At 72.3% G+C, this 22,680-nt stretch overlaps 4 protein-coding genes across 4 annotated transcripts in view; 1 reads left to right on the forward strand and 3 right to left on the reverse strand.

The window, feature by feature from the left end:
* The window catches only part of GPRC5C (G protein-coupled receptor class C group 5 member C), an 8,179-nt gene extending 4,660 nt beyond the window's left edge, over window positions 1-3,519 (reverse strand). Inside the window, exon 1 of the mRNA XM_026067647.1 lies at window positions 3,433-3,519. Coding sequence (XP_025923432.1) covers window positions 3,433-3,519 — 87 coding nt within the window. The remainder of the gene's footprint in view (window positions 1-3,432) is intronic.
* Window positions 3,520-4,002: 483 nt separating this feature from the next.
* On the reverse strand, window positions 4,003-5,562 carry GPR142 (G protein-coupled receptor 142). The gene is made up of 2 exons (XM_026067648.1): window positions 5,427-5,562; window positions 4,003-4,871 (listed from the first exon to the last, which is right to left on the reverse strand). The coding sequence occupies exons 1-2, from the start codon at window positions 5,560-5,562 to the stop codon at window positions 4,003-4,005; spliced, it is 1,005 nt and encodes a 334-aa protein (XP_025923433.1).
* A 5,146-nt stretch (window positions 5,563-10,708) lies between these two features.
* Window positions 10,709-13,345, forward strand: BTBD17 (BTB domain containing 17). Its single transcript, XM_026067495.1, has 3 exons — window positions 10,709-10,802; window positions 11,879-12,155; window positions 12,265-13,345. The coding sequence occupies exons 1-3, from the start codon at window positions 10,709-10,711 to the stop codon at window positions 13,343-13,345; spliced, it is 1,452 nt and encodes a 483-aa protein (XP_025923280.1).
* A 1,138-nt stretch (window positions 13,346-14,483) lies between these two features.
* Window positions 14,484-22,224, reverse strand: KIF19 (kinesin family member 19). Its single transcript, XM_026067649.1, has 16 exons — window positions 22,186-22,224; window positions 21,503-21,583; window positions 19,768-19,878; window positions 19,573-19,660; window positions 19,313-19,449; window positions 19,009-19,134; window positions 18,735-18,920; window positions 18,509-18,655; window positions 18,290-18,412; window positions 17,465-17,621; window positions 17,218-17,392; window positions 16,932-17,127; window positions 16,284-16,554; window positions 15,825-15,919; window positions 14,934-15,350; window positions 14,484-14,547 (listed from the first exon to the last, which is right to left on the reverse strand). The coding sequence occupies exons 1-16, from the start codon at window positions 22,222-22,224 to the stop codon at window positions 14,497-14,499; spliced, it is 2,400 nt and encodes a 799-aa protein (XP_025923434.1). The 3' UTR covers window positions 14,484-14,496.
* Window positions 22,225-22,680: the final 456 nt, after the last annotated feature.

Consider the following 22,680-nt stretch of genomic DNA (forward strand, 5'->3'; position numbering starts at 1 on the left):
GCCCCGCCGCGCCGGGCTCCCCCCCGCACCCGCACCCGCACCCGCACCCCAGCGGCTCCCCGCGGCGGCGATCGGCTCGGTGCGACTATCAGCGGAACGAGTTTGCGGGGTCTCAGCGCGGCCGGGCTGAGCTCAGGCCATGGGAGCAGGGGCTCCGGGGCGCTGCGGCGCTGCCCTGCGTTGGCACCAGCTCTCGTCTCCGTGCGCCCCGGGCACCCGGCCGGCGTGGGGGCTCCCCCGGCCGGGCCCCCCCCTGCCGCGTAACGATACACCGGCTCCCGCCTGGAAACCCCTGGCCGCGCCGGGCGCCGGAGGGGCCTCCCGGAGGAATGTCAGCTGACGGCTAAAGCCCTTGGCAGGGCCGAGCGGCCCCAGCGAGGCGCTGCTGCGAGGGGCAGCCAGCCCCGGGGTGGGCACCGGGGGACTGGGGTGGGTGGCCCCTGCCCCAGCGCCACCAGCAGCGGGGCCGGGCAAGGGCACCCCACGGTCACCCCGGGGCTCGGGCATGGTGGGGGCCGGGGGAGACCCGGCGGGGTGCCCGCTGCCCTGCCCACCCTGGAGGAGGTTTCCAGGCAGGCGCTGCTATTTTGGGAGGGTGAAGCAAGCGGGTGAAGGATGCAGCCCAAAGTTCACGTGCCTCTGGGGTTCCTGCCGCAGCCCGGACGGGCTGGAAACGTCACGGGGAGCAGGGCCGGGGCCCGCGGAGGAGGCGGCGGGTCCGCGGGGAGCCGCACCCGCTCCCCTGAGTCACCTGCGGCTCCAGCGCCGCGTTACGGCGTCAGGATTTCTTTCTCTCCTGCCCTTCTCTTTTTTCCAAAGAGTGTTTGTCTTTACGACAGGCCTCGGGGGCGGTTGGCCTCTCCTTGCGGTGCGCTTGTGCGTCGCACGGGCGCTGCAGCCGGGCTCCAGGTGCTGGCGCGCGCCGGGGCTCCGCTTCCTCCCCAGGCTCTGCCCGGCCCCTTTGTGCCTCAGTTTCCCCACAGGGACGCGGCTGAGGCTCTCAGAGCACACTGAGGCTGTGCCCCCTGCGCTCCCCGCTGCAGGAAAACCTCATCCTAGGACAAACACCGCCGAGAGCCCGGGCCGGCTTCCTCCCACCCCCGCGCTGGGGGCTGACCCGGGCCCGGGCCCGCGGAGAGGCCAAGCCGCGCGGCCTCCTGGAGGCTGCTTCCTTCCGTAGCCGGGGGCCGGGGCTGTTTTTCTGGCGGCTGCCTCAGTCCTTCGCCGCCCCCTGCTCCTGCCGGAGGGGGGGTCTGGACGCACTGCTGAGGCTGGGGGCCAGTGGGTGCCCGGCACTGATTTCCTCCCTCCTTCCCCCTGGGATGCTCCCGGCTTCCCAGCTGCTCCCCATGTGTCCCTAATGGCTTAGGAGGGTTTTTGTAGGTCCTGCAGAAACGCACCGCTGGGGGGGCACCACTGCCACGTGCCGGTTGCCCCACGGGGGCCGACCGCGGGCAGCGAGGGACAAATCATCCTCGGTGCCCCCCGTGGGGCCAGGCAGCCCCACAGTGCAGGACCAGGGCGCAGCTCGGCGTGGTTCCCCCCCCCGCCGGGCTCGCGGGGCGGGAGCAGGCCTGCTCCGAAAACATGGGCACGCCGGGCGCATTTTTTCCAAGCTTACCTTTGCTCCAGTGCTGCCGGGCGGCTGGCACGGCACGGCGCGGCAAAGCACGGCGCGGCAGGGCCCGCTCGGCAGCGGGCTCACCCCGGCGAAGGTGATGGCCCTACCTGGCGGGGGGGGGCCGCCCTCCCCGGCTGCTTTCCAGCCGCTGCTGTTTACTCCGGGGCCGGGGAGCTGTTTTCCATCTGAGCCGGCTGTGTCCAGAAAGGAGCCCCTCGCCGCGGGCAGATGTGGTTAGCGCATTGCCGCCTCCCTCTCTGAGCAAACCAGCGCCGGCGGGCGCGGGCTGGCCTGGGGGGCTCGCTGCCGCCCAGCCGCCCCCGGGGTCACTGCGACTCCCCTCTCCGCCGAGCCCCCTCTGCACGCACCGCCCCGGGCTGGGGCCGTGGGGTGGGAGACAGGCCCGGGAAAGTCTCCTGCGGGGTTTGCAGGAGCGATGCCTCCGCCCGGGCGAGAGGCGCTCTCCGGGTTAATACCTAATCGCTTCCCCGTCCTCCGCTCCTCAAGTGCCAGAATTAATGGAGCGAGCACCTCCCAGGTACCACCCGCTGCACCGAGGCCGGGCTTTAACCCTGTTATCTGGGAGCAAGGAAATCCAGGCAGAGCCGGCGCGCGGGGGCCGGATCCTGCGTGGGCACGGAGCAGCCCCGCGGCGGGCAGGGGAGGACGCCGGTGCCGCTGCCCCACGGGAAACCCGGCCAAGCCCCCCCCGAACCTGGCTGATGGGGAATTAGAGGGCAAAGGCCAGGCTGTTTTGGGGGGGTTTCGCTAAGGACCTCGCAGGGGGGTTAATTAGGGGCAGCAGGGCAGGCAGGGCTGCAGCTCCAGCCCCGGCGGGCGAGGGGTGCCGGGGGTGCCGGCTCCGCAGGGCGGCCTGTCCCTGCCCTCTGGTGGCAGCCGGGCACCTGGCAGCCGGGGACGCGCGGGCTGGCAGGCCCTGGGCTGCTCGCCGGGCTTTGCACCAGCTTGGCACTGGTGTAACTGGGAGGGCAGCACTGGTGGGGGGCGTGCTTGAGCTGGGGGTCCCGGGAGCTYGGCCCGGCCGGCCGCGGGCACCCTCTCTGGCACCCGCACGGGAGACGGTAGGTGCCAACCATGCCGGCACCAGCGCCGGCTCCGTGTCCTTCCTGGGACCGACTGCTGGGAGAGCGACTCCTCCAGGCTGCCCTCGCCCACGGGGGGGGGGGGGGGGGCCGTGCCCTGGGGGCACCTTGCAGGGCGGCTCTCCCGGCGTGTCCCGTGGGGGTCCCAGGGAGGGATAACGGCTGGTGCCCTGGGCGGGGGGAGCGAGGGGTCGCTCCTGCCGTGCTCGGAGCTGGGAACGGGCCGCCATGCCCAGGCCCTGCCATACTCGGAGCTGGGATGCTGGGCACCGCGGATGCTCCCTGCCAGCGGCTCGGCTCAGTGCCCGGCTCCAGGAGCGCAGCAAGAGCACGGGCACCGCTGTTCCTCAGCAAGAGCCCTGTCCCTCCATCGGGAAACCAGGCCGGGAGCACGGGCCTTGGCAGGATGGAGACTCGGAGCTGGGCAGAGGGACCCCGGGCACGGGGGCGGCTCATGCAGGGCCGTGGGGCACCGTGCATGGGGGGGGGGCTTGTGCAGCGCCGTGCACGGGGGCGGCTCGCGCAGGGTCCTCCCGTCCCAGCCACTCATAGCAGACACAGACCCGGGCAGAGTTTTCATCTCGACACGGAAGTTTAAGGAGGAGGGACCGGTCCCCTCGGCACACAGAGGGCACCGTGCCCTCCCCCGGCTCTGCGAGAGCTCCCCCGTGCTCGTCCCCCATCACCCCCGGCCGGGCTCCCCGGGACCCTTCGGTTCAGGTTGGAGCTGACGCACGAGAGCAGCCGAGACGTGCAGTGACACGGAGGTGGTGAGGCCACCGTCACCACGACCATCGGCCACGGTCCCCACGGGCCCGCGAGGAACAGCACGTGCGGCACAGGGCACGGCTCCCGGTGCCCCCCGGGTGCTGCCGCTGGGGAGCGGAGCCCGGCCCTCGCTGTCCCACGGCGGTTTCCCAGGGGAGCCGAACGCAGCGTGTCCAGAGGGCCAAGCRCGGGCCGGGCTGAGCTACCATCCCGGTGCTGGCTCAGGGAGCAGGGATGGGGGAGCCCCGCAGCGCAGCGGGAGGCCGACGCCAGGCAGGACACCCCAAAACATAGGTGGGACCAAATCAGCGAGTGCAACGAGCGGTGTGTCCAGGGGCTGGGCGCAGCCAGGCGAGTAGAGAGGTCTCCTCTTGCCRTCATCACCTGCATGGACACCCCAGCCGCACGGACGGCGGGAGCAGTGTCCCCAGGGCAGGGTCTCAGCCAGGTCCCAGGGATGCTCGGGAGATGCAGGAGGCTGGGCAGGCACCAAGCGCCGCAGCCCCGGGTTCAGGGGGCCGTGCYGCCCAGCAGCTCCAGCGGCTTCAGGGCTGGGGGCAGGAAGGGGCCGTTCCTGGGCCGAGGGCCGTGCCGGAGGTGGGTCCGGAGCACCTCTCCCACCGTGCGGCGGAAGGTCTTGCTGACAAAGCAGTAGAGGAAGAAGTTGAGGGTGGTGTTGAGCATGGCCACCATGTTGGCAATGTCCAAAGCCAGGTGCACGCGCCAGTCCTTCTTGACCGAGGCCACGTAGAGGTGGCAGATCATGACGATCGTCCGGGGTGCCCAGAGCACCATGAAGACGGTGGTGACAGCCAGGAGGAGGGCCGTGGTCTTGCCCACGTGGGGCCGGCGGCCCCCTGAGCGTCTCCGCTGCTTCAGCTTGAAGATGATGATGGAGTTGGTGGCCAGGAAGATGCTGCAGGGCAGGAAGTAGATGGTGACGCAGTGGACCCACTTGAGTACCTTGTCCAGGGCGGTGGGGGGGTCGGCGTCACGCCACACGTCCAGCCACCAGTAGAAGGGGATGCCCGTGGCCAGAGCCACGGCGAAGACGGCYGCGATGATCTTGCGGGTGCGCTGGGGGTAGGAGACGGTGCGGTACCGCAGCGGGTGGCACAGGGCCACGTAGCGGTCCACGGTCAGCAGGACGGTGACCCAGATGGAGGCATGGTTGGCCGTGAACTCCAGCACGTTGACGGTGTGGATGAAGGCACTGGGCACCGCCCGGGCCAGGATGGCTGTCTGCAGGATGAAGCCCACGAAGATGATGAAGACCTGGGTGAGGATGTCGGAGGTGGTCAGGGCCAGCAGGTACCAGTACGATGACTTCTTGGTCCTCGTGGCCAGGCGGGACAGGGCCACGGCTGTCAGGACGTTCACTGGAGGGAGGGGAGCAGAGCAAGGCGGTGAGACCCTGGGGCTCAGTGCTGCAGCACCGGGGTCCCCAGGGTGCCCAGGGTCTCAGGGACAGTGGCGCCATGCCCCACGTGCGGTGGGGAGCTATAAATACCACTGTGCGGGGGGATTTGCCGAGTTGATTAATCTCTTCCTTGTGTCAGCCAGCGCGATGCAAGTACCATCTGTCCCTGCTGCTGCGGCACCCATCGTGCAGGGCTGGGGTTCACCGGCCTGGCGCTGCAGCCGGGGCTGGACCCCGAGGGCCAGGGTGGCCGCGGGGAGCAGGCTGGGTTCCCCCATCCATCCCCGCAGTCCGAAAAGCCCTGCGGCTGGGAAGGGAGCCACGGCTCGGCCGCAGCAGAGGCCCCAGGGCTGGGCCGAGGGAGCACGGCTCAGCTGCCCTCGCAGGGGCTCAGCCCCCCGGGAGAAGCGGGACGGGTGTCCCCCCCTGCGGCGCTGCCTCCAGCATCCCCCACGTAGCCCTGCCCAGGTACGTGCGGCCCCCCGCACTCCCCAGCGGCCCCCGGGACGCTCACCTGGCAGCCCCAGCCCCAGCAGGAGGCTGTAGTACACGATGGGGATGATGCCCACCACGCAGGGCGACCGCTCCGGCTCCGGGCGCGCCGCGTCGCCCGCCCCCGCCACCTCCGTGCTGTTGGGCACCGGGACCATCGCCCTCCACCGCGGACCGGCTGCGAGGGGAGACGGGGGGCGTCAGGGAGCCGAGGGCACCGGCCACACTGGGGAAGCCGGGCTGCTCCTGCCTGCGCCACTAGCTGGGCTCAGCTGGGCCATCGGGCAGCCGGGGGCCAGGCTCCCGCGGGAGCAATCGCCCCAGGTCTGCCTCTGCACCCACCCGGGGGCGGCACGTTTTGGAGCTGCCCATGCACGTGGCAGGGCCAGGGATCCAGCCCCCTTCTTGGGGGAGGCCAGGGTGACCGCCCGGGTCCCTGCAGGGCGGAGGGATGCCCTGCTGCCAGGGGGCTGCGCTCCGCTATCCGAGATGCTCCTTGTTTATCTCCTGCCCCCGTTCATTGACTTGAAGAAAACTGGCTTAAAACAGGACGTTCTTGGGCGACTGCCACGTGGGTGAGGCCCTGGCTCACAGCTTGGGCTGGGTGCCATGTGTCAGACCACAGCGGTGCCCGCAGGGCCCCAGAGGTGCCAAACGGGGTGGGGAACCAGTGGTGCCGGGGTGGGGGGGGGGTGGCCCGAGGTGCCAAGGGGGGGATGGCTGGCTGGCTGCAGCCTGCCAGCCCTGCGGGAAGGACAGAGCGGGTCCTTTGCCGGCTCCTCACGCGGGCCTGGCATGGGGCAGAGGGGCCGGGGGAGGGGGCTGGCAGCGGCCCTGCCCCCGGCTCGGCTCGGCCCGGCCCGGCTCCGCGCTCCCCCCGGGCAGGATCCGGCCCGGGCCCACGCCGCGCCCGGCCATTCATAAACCCCGGCGGCACACCCCCCCGCACCCGGCGCTGCCATTGGCTGGAGGTGGCCACGATTGAGCCAATCAGAGAGGCGTCCTCCAGGAATGGGGAAGCCAAACCCGAGCGCTGCGTTCTGATTGGCCAGAGTCTCCCCCCCTCCCCAAATCAGCATCTCCCACGGGGGTGCCGCGACCCCCGGGCCCTGGGGCCGCCAGTGCCGCCGCCTTGCTGGGACCAGCGCGGGGCTGGCAGCGRGGTGTGCAGAGGGGGCTAGGTCTGCCCAGGGGTGCTGGGTCCCCGAGTGGGGCGCAGGGCCCGGGGAGGGGTGCTGGGTCCATGGGAGGGGTGCTGAGCAGTGCTCAAATCCCAATCCGAGCCTGGCACCACAGAGACCCCAAAACTGCCCTGCCTTGGACACCACAGGGAACCCACACCAGCCCTGTCTCCGGCACTGCAAGGGCCCCGGACTGCCCCGGACCGGAGCAGCCCCTGCTGCAGCTGCCCATCCTGCCAAGCGCTCTGCCTGCTGCAGGGTGTCCCACCTTCCCCTGCTCCCTCCGGAGGGCTCCCAGCCTGTCCCCCTCCCTGTGCCAGGCAGACCCCTTCGCTGCTCCTGGTCTCCTTCCAGCAGCATCGGCTCTGGGCACGGTGACAAGTGCCACCGCTCTCCAGTGGGATCAGAGCCAGGGCTGTGCCCGCGGGGGTCTCCCTTCCCGGCCCCAGGGCCTCGGAGAGCTGCGTTTGGCCAAGACCCGAGGGAACCAGGACCAGTGGGTGACCACGTCTCCCACTGCTGAGCTCTGCAGGTGACTCCTGCTCAGTGCCACCAGGGGACATCTCCGTCCCTTGAGCTCGGGTCCGAACCCCCACCAGCCATGCCAGCCGGGTGCCCGAGGCTGCCGGGGGTGTGTGTGTGTCATCTTCCCATCCCCGAGAGCCTGCAGGGGATTTTGGTCTCCAAGCTGGCACATGAACATAAGTCCTGGTGCCGGCCCGGAGGAGAGGCCCCCCCGGGGCTCAGCGCACCCCCCCGACGCAGCGAGGGGGCCCCCCCCGGGCACGGACATGGCGCAGCTGCGTGGAGCTGGGCACGGGCAGGCTGCGCTCGCCGGGTGGGAGAGGAGCCGGAGGCACAGGGGGACGCCAATTAGGTGCAAACGAGACCTGGCTAATCAGCAAGGGCGAGCGCAGGGCCCTCGTGTCCCCAGGGGAACCGCTGCACCGACGGGGCCGCAGCAGGAGCGCGTTAACCCTTCCCCAGCCCTGCTCCGGCTTGCTGTGCCGGCGGGGTCTGTGCCCGCTGAGAGGGGTCCGGCCCGGCCTCCCCTTGCCCCATTACCGGTCCCGCTCCCCACGCCCTGCGGGAGATGGGGGGGGGGGGTCTCACCTCGGGGGTGCCCGGTGCCACCCGTCGGGGCGGGCGGTGCCGCTTCGCCGGGCCAGGAGAGCCGCCGCCGGCTGCGTCCCCGCCGGCGCCCGCAGCATGGCAGAGCCGCCGGGGCGCGTGGGCTGCGGGGAGGAGGGAGAGCGGGGTGGGCAGAGCCGCGGGCTGGGCTAGCGGGGCAGGAGGACGTCCCCGAGCCTCGCGGCCCCCCCCCCCCCGGGGCCGGGTGTCCCCCGGGGAGGGCTGGGGGGGGAGGGGGAAGGCTGTGTGCTGGCCCTGAGGGATGGGGATGGGGCTCTTCCCTGCCACAGAGCGATAGGGATGGGGATGGGGGCATTTGGGGACAGCTTGGTCATATCTCGCCCCCTCGTTGTGCCCAAATGTCACTAAGTGGGTGCAAAGGGCTTTGCTCACCCACTCGTCCCCCAGTGCCACGGGGGTTGTCCCCGTAGGGTGGAGGGGAGCCGGAGGCACAGGACAGCCCATCGGCCGGGACACACTTTGCTGTCGCACCCCTGCCGGGTCCCCGGGGCCTTACCTCCAGGGCAGACGGGCACAGCTGCCCCCCTGCACCGGGGCCGGAGACGTCCCTGCTCTGCTGGCACCAGGGGAGGCTGGCGGACCCCAGCGCGCGGGCCGGGGCAGGCTGCAGCAGCGCAGCAGCGTGGGGCAGCACGTGCGTGTGCTCCACGTGCCGCCGGGCTGTCTGTGGCATGGCAGGGCGGCCGATGGGCTGTGCGGGCAGCGGCAGCCAGCTGCACCCCAGTGCCCTCCCCACGCGGGGGCTGCAGCCCAGCGTGCATCCTCGCGTGCGCAGGGACCCCCCGGCTCCCCCCTCTCAGGCAGCAGAGCCTCCATTTCCCCTGCATTTCATATCCACCCTGAGTGGGGCTGGGGCAGAGGTGGGTGCGTGGGGGGCTGCTCAAGTCTGATTAGGGGGTGGGGGCTGGCCCAGCCCCTGCCCGCTGCCCGAGTGGCCGGGCACAGCCAGCTCCCGGGACTCACTGGCAGCTCAAATTGCTGTGTTTGTGTGTGTGGATGTGTGCACACCCATATGTGCATGCACCCACGTGTGTGTGTGCACGCATGTCCCAGCTGAGCCTTGCGCCCCGTGTGCCCGTGTGTCCACGCGCCACAGCCCTGGGGTGCAGAGCGCACGCGAACGGCCAAAGCGGGAGGAAAAGCCTGCCCGTGCCTCAGTTTCCCCAGCAGCACAGGGAGGTTGGCAGGCTCCTGTTGGGAAGGAGCACACCCCCGGCAAGCTGTTGTTTTGCAGGCAGGTGGTTAAATGAAGCATCGGTGGATGCGGTGAGCCATTAACCGGCTGTGTGGTGGTGGCAGCCCCCCCTCGCCGCCTGCCCGCCCGCCCTGCAGCGATGCARGAACACTGCCAGGGCCTGTTTGCTCTCCGGCCATGTGCCCACGCCGGCTCTGGCCCCGGGTCACCATGGGGTTCCTGGAGCTCCAGAGCTCGGGACCCCCCACCCTGCGCCTGGCACGGCCTCGCCAGTGGCTGGGCACCATCCCCGGTGCCCCCCGTGCTCGGCACGGTGCCCGCCGGGGCGGCTCGGGTGCCTTCGCCTGTGCCCAGGCTCCAGGCGCTGCTCGAGCCTCCGCCTGCCCACGGGAGGTCGGCAGGAGCCCTGCAAGGGCAGCGTCCTCGGCGTGCGCTGGGGCAATCCGGGTCCCCGGCTCCCCAGTAACCGAGCCCCTGCGGCGCAGGGCCAGATGTGCAATCCCCGCACGGGAACTGTGTCAACATCTGCCACGTGCAACATCTGGAAACCCCATCTAACCCCCCCCATTGGGACCAGGCAGGCGCTCGGGGACTGGGCAGCCCACGTCCGCCTCCGGGCTCGCGGGAATCCAGAGCAAACCCGTCCTCAGGTGCCCTCACAGGTGCAAAAATGGGTATGGGGACGCAAGGGCGCGGATGGGCCGCGCACCCCCTGCTCGCCCCGGGCCCCCTTCCTGGCAGGGTGTCCCAGCCGGTGCCCTCCCCACGCTGCCCATCGGCCCCAGCGCCGGGTTTCCACTTCGCTTAGCAGCTTAACGCAGAAGCTGCAATAAAGCCGATGCCGGCTCCAATCCCGCCAGCCCAGGCAGCTACTCGATAAATGGGAACAGGCTGATATTCCTCGGCGCGGTGCAGTGCGGTGCAGTGTGGCACTGGYCTGCGTGGGGCAGCCGCTGTCACATGTTGAAGGTCCCGGAGCCCATCCAGGTCTGGGTGATGCCCCGGCGGGGGCAGCCGTGGCGTCCCTCGCAAAGCCCCCCCGGCCCGTCTAATGAACAGGGACCGGATGCTCCCGGCCCCGAGGCCGAGCCGTGCCGGACCCCCGGGCAGCGCAGGGGGGCCGTGGCGGGGGCGAGCACTGCTCTAGCCCTCTCGCAAAGCCCTGGCGAGAGGCGGCGCGGCGCCAGCGGAGGCTGGCACAGGGCACTCGCGCGGCGCACGGAGCGCCTTGGCTGCAAAGGCTGGGAAAAGGGCAGGCAGTTCCTGCCGGCAGCCCGGATGCCATGGTGATGGGAGGGCGAGCGCTGCTGCCGGCATGAATACCCATGAGGCCGGCCGGCGCGGGGGGGAGCGCGAGGCCGCCGCCGCGCTGTGCCCTGAATGCAAAGGGCCCGTCAGTCCCCGCGGCCTCRCCGTGCCGGGCACAAAGAGCTGCAGCCATCCGGCCGGGATGGGGCGGCCGCTCCGGCATCGGCAGCACCTGGAGGGTGCCGGGAGCCGGTGCAGGCTGCAGCGAGCGAGCCGGAGGTGGCCCCGCACGGTGCCTGGGGCTCGCCGGGGTGCCCCGCTACACCAGCTCCGGGGTGCTGGGGGGCCGGGATGGGATCGATTCCGGCCGGGAAGCGGTTCCCTTGGAAACGGCCGGTCCCAGTTTCCACCAATCAATGTGCCGGCGCGGGCGCGCGGGCTGGGAGGGTCGTGGCCTACATAAGAGCCCGGCGGGCACCGCGCGCGCCAGTGCGGCGCTGAGCCCCTGGCAGATGCGCTTGCGAAGCCATGGCGAGGCTGATGGGGGCCCGGCCCTGCCCGGCCCGCCGCTGGGGCTGCGCCGCTGCCGCCTTCCTCCTCCTCCTCCTCACCGTGCAAGCCGGTAAGGGCGGCCGCGGAGGGGGGAGCCCGGAGCAGGGCATGGCCGTGCTGCGCTCGCCCTCGCCGGGGTGCCGGGGTGGAGCACGGCCGGGTCCTTCCCGCCTGGGCGTCCGGTGATCCCCGCGGCTCTCCGGCGGGAAGGTCCGGGCTGAGCCGGGCTCGGGGCACCCAGGGGGCCCGGCTGCAGCGAGCGGCCGYGCTGTGCTCCGTGGCCATGCCGTGCCCCACGGCCGTGCCGTGCCCCGTGGCTGTGCCGGGATCCGCAGCTGCGTTGTGCCCCACRGCATCGGGGAGGTGCCGGGCTGTGCTCAGCACCCGGCACGCCGCAGCCCCGGGATCCCCTCGAAGGAGCRATATCAGGCACCATGAGGCGAGAGGCTCCCGATCCCATTCCCARTCCCCACTTAGCCAGGCTTAAGCTGGAGCTGGGAAGAGTAATCTGCAGCATCGCCGCCCGGCAAGATGCGGATTTGAGGGAGATGGGGCCAAACTCGCCCTGGGGGAAAGACGCTCCGGCTCCTGGGAGGTGGCAGGAGTCGTGCCAGGCACGTGGGAGGGAGAGGAGGGGGAGGAAGGCTCCCCRCACCCAGGGCACTGCCGGGAGCACTGAGTCCCTGTCCTGCTGGCCTGGCTCCCCATTCCTGCAGCACTGGGAGCCCAGCCCTGTGGGGACATGGCGCGGGGGGACACTCGCCCTTGGTGCCTGCCCGAGCGGGGCCGGGGAGGAGGCTGGAGCTGCCGGCGATGCTGGGGGAGCCGGCGGGCTGGGGACCGCTGTGAACCCCAGTGCAGGGCGCAGGGGCGCCCGGCACAGGGCTGCTTCTCCRCGCATCCCAGCCCACGGCATGCTGCTCTCACCCCTTCTCCTGCCAGAAGAGCAGCCCGCAGCTGCTGAGGTCCCCGGGGCCCCTCGTCCTCCCCGTATCTCCTGGGCACTGGATGCCCCTTTGGCACCGGGGCAGCGGAGGGAGGCTGTGCACGGCGCGATGCTAACCCTGCACTGTCCCACTGCGCCGTCCCGCCCCGCCGAGCCCCCATGCCGGGGTGCAGCGCTGGGACAGTGCCGTCTGCCCGCAGCCCAGAAAGCCGACCTTAGCGGCGACGCCACGGCGGCCACCATCAACCACTCGCTGACGCTGCTGCAGCGGCTGCAGGAGCTGCTGCAGAACGGCAACGCCAGCGACGCGGTGCTGCGGGTGCGCGCGGCCGCCTCCGACGAGGCCAAGGTCTTCCACGTGCACCAGCTGCTGCTCAGCCTCCAGAGCGAGGTCTTCGAGGGCCTCCTGCGCAACCAGAGCGTCGTCACCCTGCACGAGCCGCCCGAGAGCGCCGCGCTCTTCGACAAGTTCATCAGGTGCGCGGGGGGGGCCGAGCGCGCCGGTGGGCGGCCGGGGCCGCGCTGGGGGCCGGGAGCGGGGCTGGGGGCCGCCGGCGTCACCACCCCGCACTCTGCCCCCCCCCAGGTACCTGTACTGCGGCGGGGTGTCCATCCTGCTGCACCAAGCCATCCCCATGCACCAGCTGGCCAGCAAGTACCGGGTGCGGGCGCTGCAGCGCGGCGTCGCCGACTACATGAAGACCCACCTGGCGAGCGAGTCGAGCCAGGGCCACGTGGTGGGCTGGTACCAGTACGCGGTGCGCGTCGGGGACGAGGCGCTGCAGGAGAGCTGCCTCCAGTTCCTCGCCTGGAACCTGTCGGCGGTGCTGGGCAGCGCCGAGTGGGCCTCGGTGAGCGCGGAGCTGCTGCTGCTGCTGCTCGAGCGCTCCGACCTGGTGCTGCACAGCGAGCTGGAGCTCTACACCGCCGTGGAGGGCTGGCTGGGCCGCCGGCAGCCCGAGCCCCCCGTGGCCGAGCGGGTGCTGCGCGCCATCCGCTACCCCATGATCGCTCCCGGCCAGCTCTTCCGGCTGCAGGCGCAGTCGGCGGTGCTGGCGCAGCACTACGGCGCCGTGCGGGACCTGCTCTTCCAGGCCTTCCAGTTCCACGCCGCCTCCCCGCTCCACTTCGCCAAGTACTTCGACGTCAACTGCAGCATGTTCCTGCCCCGCAACTACCTCGCGCCCGGCTGGGGCTCCCAGTGGGTCATCAACAACCCGGCGCGGGACGACCGCAGCACCAGCTTCCAGACCCAGCTGGGCCCCAGCAGCCACGACGCCAGCAAGAGGGTCACCTGGAACGTGCTCTTCTCGCCGCGCTGGCTGCCCGTCAGCCTGCGCCCCGTCTACTCGGACTCCGTGTCGGGCGCCATCCAGTCGGCGCGCATCGAGGACGGCCGCCCCCGGCTCGTCATCACGCCGGCCATGAGCAGCTCCGACTTCGCCGGCGTCAGCTTCCAGAAGACGGTGCTGGTGGGCGTGCGGCAGCAGGGCCGCGTCTTCGTCAAGCACGCCTACAGCTTCCACCAGAGCTCCGACGAGGTGGCCGACTTCCTCGCGCACGCCGACCTGCAGAAGCGCACCTCCGAGTACCTCATCGACAACTCCCTGCACCTCCACATCGTCATCAAGCCCGTCTACCACTCCCTCATCAAGGCCAAGAAGTAGCGCCGGCGCCGCCGTGCCCGGCCCCGATCCCGCCGGGACTGGCCCCGGCCTCGCGGGCCGGCCGTGCCCGCACGCCGGGGGGCTCCCCCTCACTTTTTTCCTCCCTTTCGTAGGTAGACGGAGGTCCCCGTGCCGGGCCAATCCCCCCCCCCACCACCCCTTTCGGATCGCCCTGTCGATGCCTGCCATTCCCAGTGCCGGCGGGGCGCTGGGGATGGGGGTCCCTGTCCTGGCGGTGCAGGAGGTGAAACGCAGGGTCTGCGCCGCAGGCTCAGCCCCCTCCCGCCGTCCTGGGCACGAGGATGATGACGGTGATACCCCCCCTGCGTGGGGGTCCCTCTGTGCCGCCGGTGGCAGAGCCCCGGGGCTCGGTGGGCGAGCGGGGGCACAGGCCCGGGCTGGGGCGAGCGATCCGGGTGCCTCCCCGGCGGGGCTGCAACGCCAGCTTGGGGCCAGCAGCCGGCCGATCCCTGCCGGGGCCGGACACCCCTCACCCCCGTTCCTAATAAAGGCAGAAAACGAGCGCGGGAGCGTCCATGGGGTTTTTCCCCTTGCCGGGGGGCTGGCGGGGCTGGATGTGGTGGGCTGCGCTCGCACCGCTCCCGGGCTCAGCCAGGCTCCGTTTAATGCAACCCTTAGGAAGGATAAAACCCCCCGGGACACCCTGCGCCAARCAGCCCCCTCGGTCCACGGCGGCGCTGGGCAACTGGCTGCATCCCCCCGGCGTGGCGAACACATCTGTGCATCCGCGCGGGCCCTTCCCAGGGCTGCCGGCAGGCTCTRGCCGTGGTCACATCCCGGCACAGCTGCGTCCATCCCCGGGGCCTCAGGTCCATGCTTCAGGGTCAGCTTGGCAAGGGGGGGGGGTGTTTGCTAAGCACCGGAGCCAGCCGAGCTTGGAGAGGGCTGGATAAGCGCGGCTGCTCCGGGGGACCCCGGGGAGCCCCTCCGAGCACCGTGCTCTTYCCGCGGGGCCGGGACGGACACCCCGGCAGCAGGCTTGGCACCGCGGGGCTGCACGAGACCCCCTGGGGCGCCGGGGCCATACGGACGCGGGGTGCAGCGGGGGCTCCTGCGCGGTGCTGGGGCGGGCGCTCAGCCCCGCTGSCTTGGCACGGCCGGGCGCTGGGCTCAGTGCCTCCGGCCCGTCTTCACGCTGGCGGGGAGGCGGAGGGGGGCAGGCAGCGCCGAGTCCCCACGACCTGGGGGAGAAGGGGGGAGGTCAGCAGCACCCCGGGGTGCGAGTCCCACACCGGGGCAGGGCTGCCGGCGGCGGGGCTGGGGTTCGGCGGCGGGGCGGACGGGCTCACCGGCGAGCTGGCTCTGCGGGACCCTCGCCCCGGGCATCGCCGGCGCCGCGTGCTCGGAGCTGCTGTGCAGCGCGAGGGGCYGCGGCGTGGCGTCCTTGGGGTCCGCGAGCTGCGAGACACGGAGGGGCCGTGGGCAGGGGATCGGGGCCGGGCGCGGATGTGGTACCAGGCAGGGGGCAAAAGGCAGGTGAAGGGAGCTCTCGGTGGCCTTCGCCCCGTGCCGTCCTCCCCAGGGCGCGGAGAGCGGCACGGARAGGCCGCTCCGCGCTGGCACCTACCCGCCGGCCGGTGACCTCGAAGGACCGCGACCGCCTCTTCCTCCTTTTGGCATCCAGTGACTCTTCCCTCTTCTCCGGCTTCTTGCCGCCCTTCTTGCGCGCCTGGACCCAGCGGAGCACTGTCCCCGCCGCGCTGCTGGCCGGGCTGTCCTCGCACGAGGGCAGCCTGCTCCGCTCCGGTGGTGGCTCCGGCRGGCTCCAGCGGGCACTGAGCAGCCGGCAGCAGCGGCGCCGGGCGGCCTCCGCCGTGATGCTCTTGGTGCTGCCGGACACGGGGGCCGGTGGCTGCTGCAGCTCCCGCGCCTGCTGGCCGTGCTGCTCGGCTCCGCGCCCCGGAGCCGCCTCGGAGCCGCTGCCGCTGCCCGGCGAGGAGTTGTGCTGGCTGCTCCAGCTGGCCAGGCTGGCCCGTGGTGGGCACTGCCGGAGGGACGGGCACGCTGAGCCGCCGCGTCCCCATCCCAGCAGTGCCGGGGCTCGGGCACGGCGGCACGGCCCTGCTCACCTCCGGGAGCGCTGTGCCGTCGGCGGGAGGTGGCGTGGGCATCGCCACGATCCCTCTGCGCCGTGCCCGCGGGCTCGGTTTGAACGCCAGGTCGCCGCTGCGGAGGGGACGCCCCTTACCCTGCGGCACGGCCACGGGGTGCGCGTGCAGCGCTGTGCGCGCCCGGGCCGGGCTCTGCAAACCTACCTGCGCGCCCCRGGGAGCAGGGGCGGGAGGGCGTCCCGCCGGGGCCCCCGTGTCCCCGCGCTGGGCTGGTTGGCGGCTGACAGGCTCCCAGCGCCGGGCGCCTGCGGGATGCGGGGCAGGGGGGTGCCCTGGGCAGGGGGGCAGCGGGGTGAGCGGCGGCCCTGCCCCGGGGCCGGGCGATGGGGCCGAGTCCCCGGCCGTACCTTCGGGGCGACGCGGCGCTCCGGGCCCCCCGCCAGCTCCCGCCGGTACGTCTCGTAGAGCTCCTGCAGCCGCCGYGGCACCGACAGCCCGTGGTCTGCCGGGGAGGGGGGGAGCGCAGGGTGAGGGCTGCCCCCCGCCCTGCGGCCCCCCGGCTCCGCGGCGGCACTGCCCCACGGCGTCCTATTGCAACGACCCCGACGTGATGCCGGGCAGGGCTCCCATCRTGACAGCACGGCCATAGACCCTTATGTCACGATAGAAGCGCGCAGCGACTGCCTGCACCCGCTCCCTGGCGGGACGGTGCCGGGAGAAGCCACTGCTTTGCCGCGGCACGGCAGCGCAACGCTGCAGCGCGAACACGCAGTGACGGGGCCGCGCTGCATCCCAACACGTCGCAACGTGGCCTATCGTGACAGGGCCTGTAACGTCACGGCCTCGCAGCCGCGGGAGGGGCGCACCGGCGATGAGCTGCCGCTGCTGCCGGATGATGCRGGCGCAGAGGGCACGGTGCCGGTCGAAGCGCTGCAGCACGGCGGCCGGCGGGTGCAGCGGGCCGCCCTCGAGCAGGGTGCGGGACTGCGTCTCCGCGTTCTCCAGCTGCAGCTCGTGCACCCGGCGCAGCAGGCCCAGCACTTCCCGCTGCTCCTCCGAGCCGCTCCAGCACGGCAGGGCCTCCTCCAGGCGCCGCGCGCGCTGCTGGCTCTCCCGGAAGTGCCGCTCCAGCTCTGCCTGCGGGCATGCGGCGGGCTCAGCAATCCCGCCCCGCGGCCAGCACCCCTGCATGGGACCAGCACCCCTGCACGGGACTGGCATCCTTGCACGGGACCGGCACCCCTGCATGGGACCGGCACCCCTGCACGGGACCGGCACCCCTGCATGGGACCGGCATCCTTGCACGGGACCGGCATCCCTGCCCCATGGCCAGCACCCCCCACTCAGGGCACCCACCGTGTCCTGCCAGGGACCCTCGTGCCTGACCCAAACTCCAGCCTGCGCATGCAAGCAGAGCTGCCAGAGAGCACATGTTGCTGGGCTGAGACCTGTCAAACTCAGCTCCCTGGTGACATGCATTTCGGCTGTGGGCACCAGGGATGGGGCTGCCAAACCTTCTGCTCCTGGAGCCGGCTCTGCTCCTCCATGAGGGCCACGATGCTCTCACGGGCCGCAGCCATGCTGGGCGGCTCCGGCACGTCCGACTGGTCGTCCCCCGTGTCCGAGTCCCGCTCGCTGTCGCCGGGGCCGTACGGATCCTTCCTCCCCCCCTYGCTCCTCTGCCGGCCCCGCCGCGTCTTCTGGTCCCAACTGCGGCGAGGGGGAGACGGACTCACCGCCCGCCCGGGGGGCTGAGGGACCCCGTCCCCATTGGCGCGGGGGGCCGTGCGCCCCGCTTACCGGGCGAGGGTGAGGAGGTGGCGGGAGGCCTCCAGGCGGGCGTGCAGCGCGGTGCCCTCCAGCTCGAGGAGGAGGCGGCGCAGGGCCTCCTGCTCGCGGCAGGCGCCCAGCAGCTCCTCGCGCAGGCGGCCCGGCTCCGGACGCTCGCCGCCGGCGCCCTGCAGCCGGACCTGGGCTGGGGCCACGGGGACGTCAGGGCCGGCGGCTTCCCCATCCGGCGGAGGGCAAGGGCACGGCCGGGACCTACCCTGGACGTAGCGGATGTCCCCGCGCTTGCCCTGCGCCGGGCGCCCCGGCTCGGCGTCCAYGCGGCTCTTGAGGTGCTGGATCTCCCTGCGGAGGTCGGCGACGATGCTGCCGTACTGCGCCACGTGGTACGAGACGCTGAGCAGGTTCCTCCTCACCTGGGATGGGGACCCGGCGTGAGCGGGGCTGGGGCACCCCATCGCCCCGAGCAGAGCGCGTCCCCCCAGCAGGGTCCCTGAGCGGGGTACGGCTGGTGGTGCGGGACCCCAAGCAAGTCCCGAAGTAGGGACCACAAGCAGCTCCCCAAGCAGGGCACGGCTCATGGAGCAGGTCCCTGAGCAGGTCCCTGAGCAGGGCACAACTCATGGAGCAGGTCCCTGAGCAGGTCCCCAAGCAGGACACAGCTCATGGAGCAGGTCCCTGAGCAGATTCCCGAGCAGGGCACGGCTCATGGAGCAGGTACTCAAGCACATTCCTGAGCAGAGCACAACTCATGGAGCAGGTCCCCAGCAGGTCCCTGAGCAGGGCATGGCTCATGGAGCAGGTCCCCAAGCAGGACACAGCTCATGGAGCAGGTCCCAGAGCAGGTTCCCAAGTGGGTCATGGCTCATGGAGCAGGTCCCTGAGCAGGTCCCTGCACGGAGTCCCTGCTCTGGGGCCAGCGAGGCAGCGTCAGGGCGAACACCTCCTGCCCTCCCCGGCGGGGGCCGCTCGGCTGCCCCAGGCGCTGCGCAGCTGGTGCCACGCTGCCGACGCGGCACGGCTTCCACGCAGCCGGCGGAGGGGTGGGAGAGGGCTGGYGCGCAGCGGGGGAGCGGGGTCCCACCGTGGTCCTGATGCTCCTGGCCCGGTCGGCGTAGGTGAGGGTGCTGCGCGACTCCTCGAAGGCGGTGCTGGCCGGGCTGATGTGGGCTATCATGACCGTGCGGCTGTTGCCGCCGAGGGAGTCCTGGCCGCGGGGATCATCGGTGAGAGGGGCCGGGCCGGGGGGGGGGGTCCAGCCTGGGCCAGCCGTGCCCACCCGCGGAGCCCCGCGCCGCCGCACCTTGAGCAGGCGGGTGAGCTTGCTGTCGCGGTAGTTGACGTACTTATTGCTCGCCTTGTCGCTCAGGGCGTTGATGCAGTTGCCCAGGGCCAGCAGCGACCTGTTGATGTGCGCTCCCTCCTTCATCCTCTGCCCGCGGTTCTGGGTCTGGCGAGGGAGAGCAGCGCCGGGGGCAGCGGGGTGGCCGTGCCGCCGGTCCCGGCCGCGGCGGCTCCCCGGCTCCTACCTGCGCCGCCCGCTCCGAGCCCGCCAGGTCGATCATGAAGAGGCGGCCCAGGCGGACCGCGCCGCCCCGGCGGCTGCGCTGGCGCACGGAGACCTGCAGCACCGCGTGGGAGCGCGACGAGGTGCGGTTGGCGGCCGTGGGCTCCTGCGTCCGCTGCTTGTTGCCCTTCAGCAGCAGCTGCATGACCTGGGGGAGACGGGCAGCGCCGGGGGGGGACTCGCCGCCTCCGTGCCACGGCGTCCCCTCCCGACGTCCCCTCCCGACGTCCGCTCACCTCCTCGGCGTTGATGGCCGAGACCTCGGTGATGCCAGCCACCTGGATGACGCCCTTGGAGTCCTCCCGCAGCTCCAGGTAGCCCAGCGAGGGGTTCAGCAGGTCCCGGATCATCTCGTTGTAGATCTGGGCAGGGAGAAGGAGCTGGGCACGTCCTGCCCGGCGTAGGGGACCGGCCGGGGCGCAGCGTCCCTCGCCCATCGCCCCGGCACSCAAAGACGCCCTGCTTGGGGCAGCATCACCCGGCAGGGCTGCACGGGACAGGGGGACGTCCCCGGTGTGTCCCCCCCCGTGCCGCCCACACCTCGAGGTAGGACATGGAGACCTCGTAGTCCATGTTGCCACTGGTGTCCTCGATGGCCTGGAAGAGGTCACCGAGGGTCCGGGCGTAGATGCCGGGCTCGCGGTCCGTGCCCAGCATGGTGTAGGTCTTCCCGCAGCCTGGGGGAGAGCAGGGGGCTGGCGTGGGGCTGGCGTGGGGCTGGCGTGGGGCCGGGACCCCCCCCCCCATCCGCCGTGGGGCTGCCCCGCTCCCAGGGCCGCAGGGCCCCCGTCGCCCCTCACCGGTGGGGCCGTAGGCGAAGACAGTGGCGTTGTAGCCGGAGATGACACCAGCGACGAGGCCCCGGGTGGTGGCACGGTACACGGTCTCCTGCGGGAGGGTGAGATACCCCAGGGCACGTCCCCTGCACCCTCTGTCCCCTGCCTGCCCCCCGGACCCACGTGCTGCCCCCAGACCCACGTCCCCCCAGACCCCACCTGGGTGGCCGTGGAGTCGAAGGCCACGTCGAAGACGTAGGATTTCTCCCGGGAGCGGTTGGCTCGCAGGACGTCATCGGGGTCCTCCATGGGGTCGCGCAGCACCACGACCTGCCGGGGGGCCGCGAGCGGGGCTGGAGCCGGGCACGGAGCCGCGGCGCCTGCAGGGCTGACCCAGGGGCCTGGCTGGGCGTTGCATGGCCGTTAACGGCGCTAATTGGCACCCGGCCGGACCCTGAGGTCTAACGAGCGGCTGGGAGCCCCTGGGTTGGCGGTGTGGGCATGGGCAGACGGATGCATTGGGACGCTCTCTCCAGCCCGGATGCTGGGTTTCCCCCCGCAGCGCTGCCCCCGTATCCGGCATGCCGCAGCCCGGATGCGTGGGAGAGCGTCCAACGAGCAGCTCGGTCCCAGCGGCGGCGGGTCCAGGGCCCGGCGGCGAGGGGCCCCGCGGAGGGTCCATCATCAGCCGCCAGCGCGTCCCGGCCCCGGCCCTGGCCCCGCGGGCGATCGGGTTCCCGGTGTCCCAAGGGGACCCAGGTGGGAGTCGGATTTCAGAGCCTGGGCGCTGGCGAAGGGCCGGGTAATGCAATTGCTCGCTGCCGGCTGGCCTGGGCGCCCCGAGGAGCCGGGGGGGGGAGCGAGCAGCTGGGCCGGAGCACGGCGGGGGTCCGGGCTGGAGCTGCCTCTTCCCCGGTGCTCCCTCCTGGAGACCCTGCATTTCCCATGGCAAACGTGCTTGGAGYGGTCCCCGTTCCCCGTGTTCCTGCTGGGACCCCAGAGGGACGGAGCCGGGGGGCAGCAGGGAGGCAGTGGGACGTGCTCCCAGGCTGCCGTGGGGCCGAGCCCTTGCAGGAGCCTGCAGACATTCCCGCACGGCGCTGGAGCCGGGGGGGGCCGGCGTCCCCTCCGAGCCGGGGCGGCAGGTGGTGAGCGGGGCTGCCGGCGGTGCCGGTGCTGCCGGCACGGGGCCGCGGCGGCGGGGCCCTCCGCGCCTCCTCAATCGGCCCTTTGTCCCCGAGCGGGGCTCAGCGCCAGCGCTGTGCACAGTGCCAGGGGACCTGCCGGCCCGGCAGAGCGCGGTGCGCACGGACCTGGGCACGGCAGCACTGCTGTGAGCACGATCCAGGATGGTGCCCGCTGCCCGGGCACCTCTGGCCCGGGATGGGGTGCCGGCACCCCGCAGGGACCCCGTTCGGGGGGGGGGGGGCCCACCTTGCGCCGCCCCCGCCGCGGCTCCCGGCATCCCTGCCATATCCCGTTGCAATGCAGATTTTGACTTTTCCGGCAACGCAAGTCACTCCGGCACAGCCTGCCCTACTCTCCCTCGCTGCCCAGACCCCCTAGGCGTGCAGCCCCCGACGGGCTCGGGCTGGGGGACGGGGATGGGCAACCTGGGCGCTGCAGGAATGGGATGCTCCCACCCAAAGCAGCCTCCGGAGCCCCCAGGGGTCCCCTCGTGCTGCTGGCTGTTGCAGGGTCTCCTGCACGGCCTGGGGGCTGCACACCCCACCACCCCAAACACCGGGAACAGGGACACGGAAGCAGGCACAGACCAAGAGCCTGCAACAAGCCCTGTCCCTCCCCGCCGCAGACCTGGCCCCGGAGCCCCCGGCGTGTCCTGCCCTGCTGCAGGGGCTGCGACAGCGCAGGGACACCCGAGGCTAGCAGTGGCCCTGGCTCCGCGTCCCCGCCGGGGGTCTCTCCATCCCGATGGCACCGGCCACGGCCGTACCTGCTCGTCCAGGCAGTGGGCGATGAGGCTGGCGCCTTCCTCCAGCTCGGCCGCGCTCAGGGGCCGGATGCGAAGAGCCACCTGCAAGACAGGGGCCGGTGAGCGTGGGGCGGCAGTGGCGGTGGCAGCGGCGGTGGCAGTGGTGGGGCTGGGGGACGCGGCACCTGCACACGGGCCATCGCCGGGTGCCCGGGGGGCTGGCGGCCGTCGGCACGCCAGGCTGGGCGCCGCGGTGGCGGGCTGGCGGCGGGCTGCCCCGGCACCCGAGGCATCGCCGGCCCCCGAGACCCTCCCATGCCCAGCGCAGCAATTAGAGCTTCATTTTCCTGGGAAGAAAGCGAACACCACCGGGACCAGCCTTAAAGGGGCAGCCCGGGCAGCCCGCCCTCCCACTGGCACCGGGCCCCGCTCCGCCGCGGAGCCGCGAGGGATGCCGGCTGGGAAGGAGCCCGGGGTGACCGGACACCCGGGTGAGGGGTGCTCGAGGCACGCTGCACCCCGCTGACGCAGGCAGCGAGGACGGCACAGCCTGGGGATCCCATGGGAATGGGTGAGTGATGCATGGAGGGGGGGAGCACGCTCTGCACCCTGCAGGCTCCCGCTCGCCCCCTTCGCAGCCTCTCCGTGTCCCAAAGCCCTCCGGACCGGTGCACCCACAGACCCCGTCACCCGCCAGGACTCACCGTGAGCTGCTGGTCCTCCGTGTCCCCCGGAGCCTTCATGTCCTCACCAGGACACGGGGGTCGAGGGGAGCCGGTGCGTGGGGGCATGGGGCACGCTGTCCCCCGCTCCGTCCCTTGCGCCCGGTCCCGAAACACCCTGCAGCACCGCAGGGAGCAGGCGCTGCACAGCCGGGAGGACGCCGCGGGGCACCCGCAGCCCAGCCGGCCCTTTCYCTTCCCCGGGCACTAGCAGAGCACCGGGGATGGGGACTGACCCCTCCGCCCTCCCGGCAGGGCCCCGGGGGAGGCTGCGTTTCCCTGCCCAGCTCAGCCTCCCCGGCACGCCGGTCCCCTGGAGATGGTCAAACTGTACACAACAACGGGCAGCGCGGCCGGCTCCTGTTGACACAGCGGCYGGCGGTGAGCGGCGCTGGCTACTGCCCTGCTCCGCGCCCTCCCCCGGTGGCACCCGCCACCCCCGTTCGGCAGCGCACGGGGCCAGGCAGGGCTGGCCAC

The sequence above is a fragment of the Apteryx rowi genome, unplaced genomic scaffold (genome assembly GCF_003343035.1).
Source record: "Apteryx rowi isolate R43461 unplaced genomic scaffold, aptRow1 scaffold_26, whole genome shotgun sequence".
In the NCBI taxonomy this organism is placed as follows: Eukaryota; Metazoa; Chordata; class Aves; order Apterygiformes; family Apterygidae; genus Apteryx; species Apteryx rowi.